Below are 12,513 nucleotides of genomic sequence, written 5' to 3'. Positions count from 1 at the left end.
GTGATCACATTAAAGGCAGAAATCATCTCTAACTCATCTCTGAATCACCTCCATTTCCCACCCTACACCTACCTAGCCAAGGAACACCTAAATCATAAATACATAATACATGTTAGCTGAGGTTTTAAAATAGAGTTCAAGTCCAAGGCAAAGTCCTAACCTCAGTCTTGCTCCTGTTGCTTTCTAACAAGAAGTTTAGAATTACTAGGTCATGTAAGATTGTTCATTATACAATTTCATTCATTAGCCAAGGAAACAATATTGCTAATCATGAAATTTAACAAATTAAGGTGCCCACAGAAAATATAAGATCCAATATTACTAAAAAATATCCCCCCAAATGTCAGGAGAGGTGACAAAAAACAGCTTCACTGAAAGAAAAATAGAGTCAAAGAGTGTATGCTAGGGCTTCCCTGGTGGCGCAGTGGTTGAGAGTCCGCCTGCTCATGCAGGGGACACGGGTTTGTGCCCCGGTCCGGGAGGATCCCACATGCCGCGGAGCGGCTGGGCCCGTGAGCCATGGCCGCTGAGCCTGTGCGTCTGGAGCCTGTGCTCCGCGACAGGAGAAGCCACAACAGTGAGAGGCCCGCATACCACCAAAAAAAAAAAAAAAAAAAAGAGTGTATGATAGGTTTGCAGTCTTTTCCCCACTGACATGACATAAAAATAACTAATTACTTTTTGATATCTACCTCATTTAAAAGCAAAATAGCAATCAATGGCAATACCATTTACACAAAAGTGCAGCCCACAGAGATCTCAATATTATAGCTGCCCTTTAAAATAAATTTTTTTAAAAGAATATAGAAAACATAAAATAGCAGGAAGAATAAAATCACCTAATTATCAGAAGGAAAAAAATAAAGGAATATTTTAAGATAAATATCAGAACTGGATATTTTAAGATAAAAATCAGAGCTAGATATTTGTAAACGTGGTACAATTAATTCTTGAAAAGATGTGGTCACCCTTCTAAAATCCAAAAGCGCTCAGAGAAAGCAAAGACTAGAGGAATTACATTCTCAGAAAAAGATTCAGAAAACATCAACTGCCCATTTAAAATTCAAATAAAATGAGAAAGTAGCAAATGAGAAGTAACGAACTATAAAATCTTCCAAATAAAAACTACCTGGAACTCTGTAAATGGCAAGAGACATTCCAGTTTCCACTGAAATATCCGTGGGCCCTCCCCTCCCCAGCTAAGCAAGCACAGCAATTAAGATGCATTTTCCGGGGCTGTTAGTAGACACAACAGCTACTTGCTATCGAACAGACCCAGTCAGCAGTACAGAAGTTCACAGCCTCAGCGAAGTTGTAGCCTTGATTAAATCCAGAGTGATAGGCCCGAGGAAACGTCACAACAAACTCGCCAGCACACTGATTCGTCCTATACACCTAAATGCAAATTGGGAACAGGGTACAAAAACAAAACAGAAGAAAAACAACAAAAAAGGGAAACATTTTATGTCAATTTCAGAAGCATTTTTCAAACTTTAAAACAATAAAGCATTAACCCACACAGACCAGAAAACAGTATCAGGCTTGAAGAAGCAGTCAGTTTCACCTTCTTAAAATAGTCACTGTAAATTATAGTAATTCATGACAAGAGTTCACAGCCTAAAGAAATTTTCAAGGAGAAAATGCTGCTCTCATGAGCTACTAGTTTCCTAACCTAATAAAATTTTTACAGTTAAGAGAATTTTTCTTTTATTCCTTTCATTCCTGTGTCGTAAACAGTGGGAAAGGATGTAATTTCATCCTACTTTTGGATAATTTTTTCTGGAAACTAATTGATTAGCTCATATGTCATACGGAGAGACCCCCCAAATCAGTTTTCCTGAATCTCTTTGTTTTATGACAATACTATGTCTTCTGAAAAGTCCCAGATTCTGCATAAATTTACTCTTTAAAGACAAAGTAACATTACTACTATCACTCGATCTACTTTCTTAATAAGGTTATGATGACTACTTGACTACATGTAGCAAACATTAAATTTATACTTTATCAGGTATTCGTAGCTTAAATTTAATAATCATTTTCAAACCTAAAAGTTTAAAAGCAGAAACGGTATTCATTGTATATTTTTACTTCATTATCTCATGTGAAAAAGAGGCTATGAAATCTTTATACGAAATATGGGAATATGATCTCCACAAGGATAAGCATTAGTTATTAGAACAACCACTTAAAATACTTATACTTTGGTTAAATGGGGATAATAAAGAATATGAGATTTTTATTAAAAGCAGGATATACTGAAAACATGGCTATTCTGATAGGTTGCTATACAGAAGGTAAATGTGATTCATACTTTACAACACCCCATTCTTAATCAAATAAATGTTGTTCCCTTCAGAGTATAAATTCTAATTTGGCTTGAAGATGATGTCATCTTTTATTTCCCATTACAAAACAAGCATATACTGTGACTCTAATCAAAAGCGTACATAACTTTAAATTTAAAATACTGAAGGGAGATGCAAAAAGACTCACAGGCACACCATGCTCCATTAGCACATTGGGGTTCATGATGGTGACTAACTGATGTAGGAGATCAGGCTGGGATTCAAATAGCTCAGGGGCCAGCTCCCTCATCACCTCCTCCAGTTGTTCTGCAGCATGAGATGGCACGCCATACCATGTCTTTGGCTCCCCCCTAGCAAAAGAAATAACTGTTTATCTAGGTAGAGCATGGTGCCAATGAGGCCAGGGTCTCTGATTCAAATCCACTAAATTATAATTAACTTTGTCTTGCTCCATGGCCATAGATTATATGCCCTGAATCCTAGCAACCATCTCAAAAATCTGTGCTATTATTCATAATAGGGGGGTAAGGCAAGAGTATATGGATAGGTAGGTACGTACTTATCACTACAGAAAAGTAATTCAAAGTACATAAACTCTTTAAGGTAGATCACTAAACAGCATCTTCAAATAGGAAAGATGCTATATGAAAAGCAAGCATTGTTCCAAAGGATACTGACATACTGCCTGATTCACAGGTCCACTGGACATTCCAATTATCCCCACAATGATCAAAGTAAAAGTCACTGCCCTTTAGAGTACTTTTACGTAACTTCATTGAGTTCAATTTTACTATCCAAGGAAATAAGCCAAGGCGAGAAATTGTTGAAACCCTGAATATAGTTCTGTCTATGAATCTTAAGACCAAACACTTGGCATCATTAATACACTAGACTTTAGTGGACTAGAGTTTTATTTATAATACTAAGTTGAACTTTAAGGAACTGGATTTAATTAGTCATGCTATCTACAGAATAGCTGAATTTCTTAACCCTCATACAATTAACCGTGCTGTCTCTACAGAAACTTACTGAGATGACTGAAAATGTTCTGCATCGATGCTGGGTAATACAGGAGCCACTAGTCACAAGTGACGATAAAGCACTTAAAATGCGGTTAGTGCAACTGAGGAAGTAAACTTTTATTTTACTTAATCTTAACTAATTTAAATAGCCACATGTGGCTAGAAGCTATCATATTACACAGCACAGCGATGAAGCAGAGAAAGAAAATCATTAGCTTTCCAATGCATAGTGTGATCTGAGCAGTATCTTTCAAATGGAGAGGAATACATCATTTGGTTAAGATGAGAATACTGGACAAGGAACTGGGTAAGTAAATAAAAGCTGTGGGTGTGAAACAAAAAAATCAGCGAAAAAATTTAATGAATACACATGTAACATAGGCATTTTTAGAGAAAATGTTATTAAAAAGGAAAAACAAAAATTTCAATTTGAAATTTTTCAAATTTCAACCTTAAATACTGAAGGTTAGTCAGATCTTAATTATATAAACTTTAAAAAATATCCTGCCTTGCATTTCAAAAGTTATACCAGAGCAATTCTCATGTGCGCTGAATGTAGCATAGCTGGGTCTGAAACTCGAGGCTCTGCTGCATGCACATACTTGAAGAGGGAAAGTGTCTGACATGCTGTACCCTGAGACCTCTACACAGCACATTATCCAACTTTGGGGTACAAAATACTTTCAAGTAAGCTCTCCCTAACACATCATCTAACACTGTTACACCTGTAGAAAGGTCACTAAGTATGTGTGCTGTTAACAAAGACTGTACGTACCAGTGCAAGTAGTTGATGGAATAGCTCCAGTGATCTTCGATGTGCCAGCAAAAGGAAGAGAAGCACATTCCCACATAAAGCCATGGCACCTTCATGCCAGAGATGTCCACATTGATATGTGCAAGAACAGACTGCTCCAGAACAGGCATGTTATTCAAGTTCCAACCAGAAAGCGCATATTCCTACAAAAGGAAAAAAATGTAAATAAGAGATCAGAAATGACAAGTGCCCAACAGAAACCTCAAGGGAGTCTTCAAAAACAAAAGTAAAAATTTTATAATAATTACAATAATCTAGTCCATAGAATCTATGCTCTTTGCTCTCTACATGTAACTCATATTCCTAAATATTTAATCCTATCTCCTAAGTGTTATTTATATTTCCCTTTAATTATTTCAGATATCTCTGGTTTACTCTGAAGCATATAAGGCTTTTTATTACTCCCCACCTGCCCCCATAGCTTACCAGTAAAATATTCTAAGACTCATTTTAATAGGTCGCTATTATATTTCGACTTTATCCCCGGTAACATAACTTCCCAAAATGTTTACCACTATATTTACAGAATGGTGCCAGATACTGTGAAGACAAAACATAGTAAGATACAGAATCCGGAATCTGTGGCAACACTGAAGACCAAGATGGTGCAGAAGGCACCCCCAACTCCCACAAACACATCTATTTACAACATCAAAAAAAATTTTGCTTCATAGATGAACTCAAGAGAAAAAAGAATTCGCAGTTTCCAAAAACAAAGAAAGCAAGCACAGGCAGAATGAACAGGGAAAGCTGCTGTCCGAGTCTTCGCAGAGGTTCCTAACTGGACGTAAGCTCCAGACGTGGGTTTCGAACAGCCACCTCTGAAGCGGTATGCGGCACAGACTCAAAGTGCTATTATCCTTGTGCAGAGCAGTCCTCAAAGTGGGGTCTAAGGAACCCAAGCCTATTTCAGGGGACCTGCAAAGTCAAGCTATATTCATAATAATTCTAAGATGTTATCTGCCTTTTTCACTCTCATTCTTGCAGAAATGTAGTGTGAGTTTTCCAGAGGATATGTGATGTGATATTGCAACAGACTGAATGCAAAAACAGGTAAGAGAATCCGCCTTCTATTAGAAGGCTGATAACTGTTGAACCTGGATGCCAGGTAGGGAGGGAGGGAAGTGCATTACTATGTTTAGTTTTATACATTTGAAAGTTTCGATAATACAGAGTTAAAAATAAAACCCTCAAATTAAGAGGCTAAATAGCCAGTGACAAAGCTGAAGGGAGAATCTGTGAACCAGAAGACTGATTTGAGGAGATCATCCATAATGCGGCACAGAGATAAGGAAATTAGAAAAGTGTAGCTAAGAGTTACAGAGGATAGAAGAAATTCCAACAAAGGCTTAACTAGGAATCCCAATACGGAATAATAAAGAGATATGATTCCTACCCTCAATAGGCTTTCAAAAAAAAAAAAAGCAGTTTTCAAAAATACTACTCAATATATTTTTTAGTTGGCTGAACAAATACTGAAACTAGGTGAAGAGACCAGGCCTACATACAAACAGTTCCAAGATGAGACTATATATATTAAACTCCAAACACAGATAAACTAGTAAATTATATAGTTCTTCAGAGGACAACAAAATAGTCATCATCATGAGTCTGGATCAATAAGAAAACTTGGTGGAAAAGGAAAAACCTGGGTTGATCTTGGAAGACTAGGTAAGATTTGAAGGTAAATGACAAGAGACAGAATATACTGGTCTGGCTGGTAAAGAGGCAGAGTGGAATGGTCATACTCAGAAAAGCAGGAAATAAGACCAGAAGAGAAGACTGGATCTTTAATCTTAAATTTCAGACTAAGAAGCTTGGATGATATCCTATATTCAAAACGGAAATAAAACAGATTCTGACAAGTGAAACAATACGATAAACATCTTAAATATTTTTATATTTATCTTAAAATTTTTGATTATGGAAAATTTCAAACTTAAATAGACAGAACTGCAAAATGAACTCCCCAAGACCCACCGATCTTAAAATTTTAACCGAAAGCAATGTATGAGAGAGACTGCAGAGAGTGGCAGTGTTCAGAAAAGCTACTTTAACAGAGCAAGCCTAAGACAGCTACCCTTCAAAAGGCCCGCTTCGGGGCTTCCCTAGTGGCGCAGTGGTTAAGAATCTGCCTGCCAATGCAGGAGACACAGATTCAAGCCCTGGTTCAGGAAGATTCCACATGCCGCGGAACAACTAAGCCCGTGCACCACAACTACTGAAGCCCGCGCACCTAGAGCCTGTGCTCCCAACAAGCAAAGCCACCACAATGAGAAGCCTGCATGCCACGATGAAGGTAGCCCCCACTTGCTGCAACCAGAGAAAAGCCCACGTGCCGCAACGAAGACCCAACGCAGCCAAAAATAAAAAATAAATTTATTTAAAAAAAAAAAAAAAGGCCCGCTTCAAGTTCGGCCCCTGGCTGGCATCTGGAAAGCTGCATGGTAAACAGTTTGTGACACTGACACAGGGTGGCTCGCAGTGCTGCACAGTGTGGTTTATGCACGCCCGATCTCCTTCTGGGGGTCTGGAATTTTGCTATGTGTTAGGCAGAAGGTGCCTATGTCACCAGCCGCTTATAAGAACCCTGAGCTCTGGGTCTCTAATGAGCCTTCCTGGTGGGCGATGCTTCACACATGGTGTCAGTCTGATGCTGGAGTACCTAAGTGCATCCTGTGTGACTCCAGGGAGGGAGGGCTCTTGAATGCTTCCAACTGGCTACCTCCAGACTTTGACCACACATCTTGTTTTCCCTTTGCTGATTTTACTTTATATCCTTTCACTGTAATAAGTCACAGTCATGAGTTCTCAGCGAACCTGAGAAGCTCTGGGGAACCCCCAACACAAGTGATCATTATGTAAGACCACGGCAATTATCCCAACATGACATGACAGGACGGAGACAAGGACGGTGGTAGTGGGATTTAAAACAGGCCAATTCCACAGAAAATAATGAAAAATAAATTAACAGGATTTATTCAGTGATTTACGACACAGAGAGGATAAGATGAAAAAAATGTTTCCAAGGTTTCAAGTTCTATGCCTGTTTTTATTCCTCAGAAGCCCTGTTTGCAGAGCACTTGTATTTATAAGACAAATGTATTAACTTCAGAAGTACTTTTCCACTAAACTATGATACCAGAGAAGCATGCTGTCAGATGCCAAGAAGCTAACTCATACAGAAGTTCAACATACATGCACAGTTCCTGGGGAAGAGACGGCAGGTATCTACTTTTCTAAGAGTAACTTCCAGAGAAGAGTAACAAACTGACAGAAAATATAAGTATAAAAAATACAGAGATTTCATATACACTGTCTAATTAGTCCTTAAAATCCTTTTGTATAAATGGGTTCTCTCACTCCATCTTACAACATAAAAACAGAATCCTGAGTAAAATGTTATTGCTTATGAAATAAATAGCAAATCGATGACCCAGACTAGAAAAAAGAGCTGTATCCCTGTCTCTTCATGCTATGCTGATGTCTTTAAAGCCCAAATTTCTCCACATTTTTTTTTTTTTTTTTCCTGTACGCGGACCTCTCACTGTTGTGGCCTCTCCCACTGCGGAGCACAGGCTCCGGACGCGCAGGCTCAGGGGCCATGGCTCACGGGCACAGCCTCTCCGCGGCATGTGGGATCCTCCCGGACCGGAGCACGAACCCGCGTCCCCTGCATCGGCAGGCAGACTCTAAACCACTGCACCACCAGGGAAGCCCTCCACGTTCTTATATGAAGGTGAATGGAGCAAAAGCAAAAACAGATGAATATTCATACAGAATTCAAACATTTAGAAGGATTATTATCCATATTGTTTACTTAGGGTTGACATTTAACCACATTTAAAATAATCTTTAAAAACTCTGTGACCAGGCTTCCCTGGTGGTGCAGTGGTTGAGAGTCCGCCTGCCGATGCAGGGGACATGGGTTCGTGTCCCGGTCCGGGAAGATCCCACATGCCGCGGAGCGGCTGGGCCAGTGAGCCATGGCCGCCGAGCCTGCGCGTACAGAGCCTGTGCTCCGCAACGGGAGAGGCCACAACAGTAAGAGGTCCGCGTACCGCAAAAATATATATATAAAAAATAAAAAAAATTAAAAAATAAAAACTCTGTGACCTTATCTCTTAAGATTAGAAGATATAAATATCTGTTCAAGAGCAACTTAAAAATTCAAAACCAAAATGAAATTCAGAAAAAGTTAAAAGCTGTAAAACAAAGCCTCTTCCCAATAAGTAGGTAATTGCCTACCATTTGCCAATGGAAGGGTATGAAGAAACTAAGGTTGACGCATTTCTTTATACTTCTACAAAGCAGGTTTTAATTCAGTGACATTGAACATGTACACATTTCAACACTGAACTGTTCCTATAAAATATATCTGTATAGGGTTTCCCTGGTGGCACAGTGGTTAAGAATCCGCCTGCCAGTGCAGGGGACACGGATTTGAGCCCTGGTCCAGGAAGATCCCACAGGCCACAGGGCAACTAAGCCCACGTGCCACAACTACTGAGCCTGTGTCCTAGAGCCCTCAAGCTGCACTACTGAGCCCAAGTGCTGCAACTACTGAAGCCCACGCGCCTAGAGCCCATACTCTGCAACAAGAGAAGGCACCGCAATGAGAAGCCGGCGCACTGCAACAAACAGTAGCCCCCAGCAACCAGAAAAGCCCACGTGGAGCAACAAAGACCCAACGCAGCTAACTAGCTAGCTAGTTAGCTAGTTAGCTAGCTTGCTAGCTAGCTAAATAGGCAGACAGACAGACAGAGGGACAAATAAATAAATAAATAAGTCAACCTTCAGACTAGATTTTTAAAAAAGCAAGATTCAATCATATGCTGCCTATAAGAGACACACACCAGATTCCAAAATACAAACAGCTTCAAAGTAAAAGAATGGAAAAGATATGCCATGTCAATGGTAGCCCTAAGAGACCTAGAGTGGCCATATTTTTAATTGTATATCCTTCTCCACTATGTAACTTTTTTTTCTGACCATGTGTTAACTCCTTTAATAGGAGATAAAACTCTCAATTACTGCCAATTACAAAGGTAAAGAAAAGGTGACAAGGACCAAAGTAAAGAGAAAAAGAAATAAATGATCATCTTAATTCAGGTTTACACACAGAGGTCATCTCCTAGGTGATAGTACTTCATTATCTGTTACAGTTTAAATGCATATTTGAACACCTACCTGCCCAGGTGTTAAAGGAAAATTAATTGTGGACCTACCAGTAAAATGTAATTTTTTTAAAAAATCTTGTCACTTGCTAGATTTCCAAACAGAAAGAGCTAGGCAAAATCTTAACTAAAGTTAAAGTTTTAAACCAATTTAACTGGTTTTAAAATGCAAAGTTAAGGGCTTCCCTGGTGGCACAGTGGTTTAGAGTCCACCTCCCCACCTGCAAGGGACGCAGGTTCGTGCCCCGGTCCGGGGGGATCCCACTTGCCGCAGAGTGGTTGGATCCGTGAGCCATGGCCGCTGAGCCTGCACGTCCGGAGCCTGTGCTCCATGACGGGAGAGGCCACAACAAGTGAGAGGCCCACGTACGGCCAAAAAAAAAAAAAAAAAAAAAAATTTGATAAAATGCAAAGTTAAATAATATTTAATGGTACTTTGAATTTATTGTTTTCAAAACTGAAGATTATTTTTACTGTCCAAATTCTACATATTTAATATTTTAAATGAACGTGGTCCCTTAAGATTAAAGAAAGTTTTCTGCTATGTAAAGGCTGAATCAGCTTCAGGATAAGAAATCTGGATACTACTATGTGCTCTGCACCTCTTCTTCTGGCAGCATCTTTCTCCGACCATCCTTTACAGGAAATCCACTTCCAAAGTCTTTTGAGGAGATGTCAGCTCCATACTCTACGATAACATCTTCTTCAATGCTGCTCACCAGCCGCCAGAATTCCTTCTCCACTAGTTCTGTGGGAACCATCTACACAGGGAAAACAAAGATTACAGATTACCAACTCTCTATAACCATAACCCACTATGACATAATACACAGGTCAAGTGAACAAAAAGCCCATGAAAAAACAGAAAACCTTCTCAATTCCCAGAGCTGAAAAGACTGCAGTCCTAGCTTTTCTGACTGACGATGGGAAAAAGCTAAAGACAACTTAGATGTTCAGAAAAACATAATGAATTTGAACTGCCTTCTTCTGCAAGCTGCTTTCCAACTAAGAAGGATAAAGATGACCCAGGACATAAGGAAGGAAAAGGAAATACAAAAATCCAGGCTGAATTTTAACAGCTTTGGCAAATTATTTCGAAAGGGATTTTTTTAAAGTCCAAGATCCCCCAGGGAAAGAAGCAAACCTCATACTACAAATAACTAAACCAAAGTAGCAACTGCCGCATCCTCCGTGCCTGTCTGTAAAGGACAGCGCTCCCAGAGCACTAAAGAACAAGTGGAAGGTCGAAGTCAGTTTCTCTACAGTGCACACTGCCACGGCAGAGGGTAAAAGAAACAAAAACAGATCCCAGGCCCCTAATCTTCAGATCTGGTGTTCTATCATCTTCTTTATGCTGTCCCTGCTTTCTACAAAATAATGAAAGTTTTTAAAAAGCAACGCAAAAGCTTTGGAATCAGATAAATTTTTATACTTTCCCAAAGTGACCTAAAAGATAGATACTCACATGAACTGGCATATTGAAATAGTCAGACTTAAAATTATCTGCCATCTCTCCAAAGCTCTGAAGTGTATACTCTCGTACAGCTTGTTCAAATCCAAAGGCTTCTCTAGGTTTATTACATTCCTGGGAAGAAAAAAAATCTAAGATTAACTTACTGAAACTGAACTGAAGTACGCATTAAGGCCCTCAGGTACTACCTTCTTTGATCATTTCCCTAGGGGAAGCAAATCCAGTCAACTCTAGACCACAAAACAAGTATTAATGTGGAATCAGGAAATAATGTTCTTAAACTTCAACTGCATTTTCACACCTTCCAGTAGGAAGGTGGCAATGAAACAGCTTTGGGCTTTGGAGTTGTCATTAAGCTTTTTTTTTTTCTTTTGCGGTACGCGGGCCTCCCACTGCTGTGGCCTCTCCCGTTGCAGAGCAAGGCTCCGGATGCGCAGGCTCAGCGGCCATGGCTCACGGGCCCAGCCGCTCCGCGGCATGTGGGATCCTCCCAGACCGGGGCACGAACCCACGTCCCCTGCATTGGCAGGCGGACGCTCAACCACTGCGCCACCAGGGAAGCCCTAAGCTTTGGCACCAAGACAAACACCTGGAGGACTACCAACCTGGAATCAAGCCCAGGGATGTCTATTATCCTCAGTGGAAAAATAAATGTTCATGGAGGGAGGAAAGGTAAAGGACAAAGGGATATTCACCGGGTTGCTAGGATAATTAGCTAGAAAAATGATTTTTTTTCATACTACCAACCACCATGACCAATTTCTTAACACAAATACTGACTTCGAGTAGGACTGAATCATCTAACCTTGAGAATAATAAATTAAAAAATAATTCAAGGGACTTCCCTGGTAGCAGAAGTGGTTAAGAATCCGCCTGCCAATACAGGGGACATGGGTTCGATCCCTGGTCCGGGAAGATCCCACATGCCACATGGCAACTAAGCCTGTGCGCCACAACTATTGAGCCTGCACTCTAGAGCCCACGAGCCACAACTGCTGAGCCCGCGAGCCACAACTACTGAAGCCCGTGCGCCTAGAGCCCGTGCTCCACAACAAGAGAAGCCACCGCAATGAGAAGGCTGCACACCACAATGAAGAGTAGCCCCCGCTCGCCGCAACTAGAGAAAAGCCCACACACAGCAACGAAGACCCAACACAGCCATAAATAAATAAATAATTCAAAGGCCATAAATATCCATCTTTGACTACATCTAGATATACCATCTCTTTCCCTTCAACGTCCTATCACATTTTGTTAAAATAAGTAAACAGACCAGACATTTCATGATAATGACATCATTATAATCTTTCAATAACAATTTAGTACAATCAAGTCAAAATTTAAACAAGTTAATAGATACTTGTTTATCTATTGGTAGCATGAAAACTGGATGCATGAATCCTAAGTTCTAGAGCTTCATGTCTGATTTTTACTTTTTAAAAAAAAGAAAAAACAAATAACCTACAGACTTTCTTCATTTTTATTGTTTTCCAAGAATATGAATATTCTGAGCAAAGTCTGCAGCAATAAACAGAATTATCTAACCAACAGTCAGAAAAAGACCTTTTAGAAAACAAACTGCCACAGTAGAACTGTTACATTTCCAGTCACTATCACTCTTCAAAAATCCTGGCGATTTCAAACACTGAAGAACAAAGAGAGAGAAGAAGCTTCACGGAGTGTGTCCACTGTGCACGCGTGTGTGTGTGTTACTGTTCTT

General features: G+C 39.9%; 1 protein-coding gene across 4 annotated transcripts in view; it reads right to left on the bottom strand.

Moving 5' to 3' along the window:
* Positions 1 to 12,513, bottom strand: part of KDM5A (lysine demethylase 5A) — a 97,628-nt gene that overhangs the window by 62,747 nt on the left and 22,368 nt on the right. For all 4 annotated transcript variants that reach the window (XM_060024091.1, XM_060024089.1, XM_060024090.1 and 1 more), the window contains 5 exons: positions 10,788 to 10,907; positions 9,925 to 10,083; positions 4,107 to 4,288; positions 2,497 to 2,659; positions 1,276 to 1,395 (listed from right to left, as the gene is read on the bottom strand). In XM_060024091.1, coding sequence (XP_059880074.1) covers positions 1,276 to 1,395; positions 2,497 to 2,659; positions 4,107 to 4,288; positions 9,925 to 10,083; positions 10,788 to 10,907 — 744 coding nt within the window. The remainder of the gene's footprint in view (positions 1 to 1,275; positions 1,396 to 2,496; positions 2,660 to 4,106; positions 4,289 to 9,924; positions 10,084 to 10,787; positions 10,908 to 12,513) is intronic.

The sequence above is a fragment of the Delphinus delphis genome, chromosome 11, assembly GCF_949987515.2.
Source record: "Delphinus delphis chromosome 11, mDelDel1.2, whole genome shotgun sequence".
NCBI classification, from domain to species: Eukaryota; Metazoa; Chordata; class Mammalia; order Artiodactyla; family Delphinidae; genus Delphinus; species Delphinus delphis.
The sequence above is the reverse complement of the archived record's forward strand: the minus strand, read 5'-3'. Positions and strand labels throughout refer to the sequence as shown.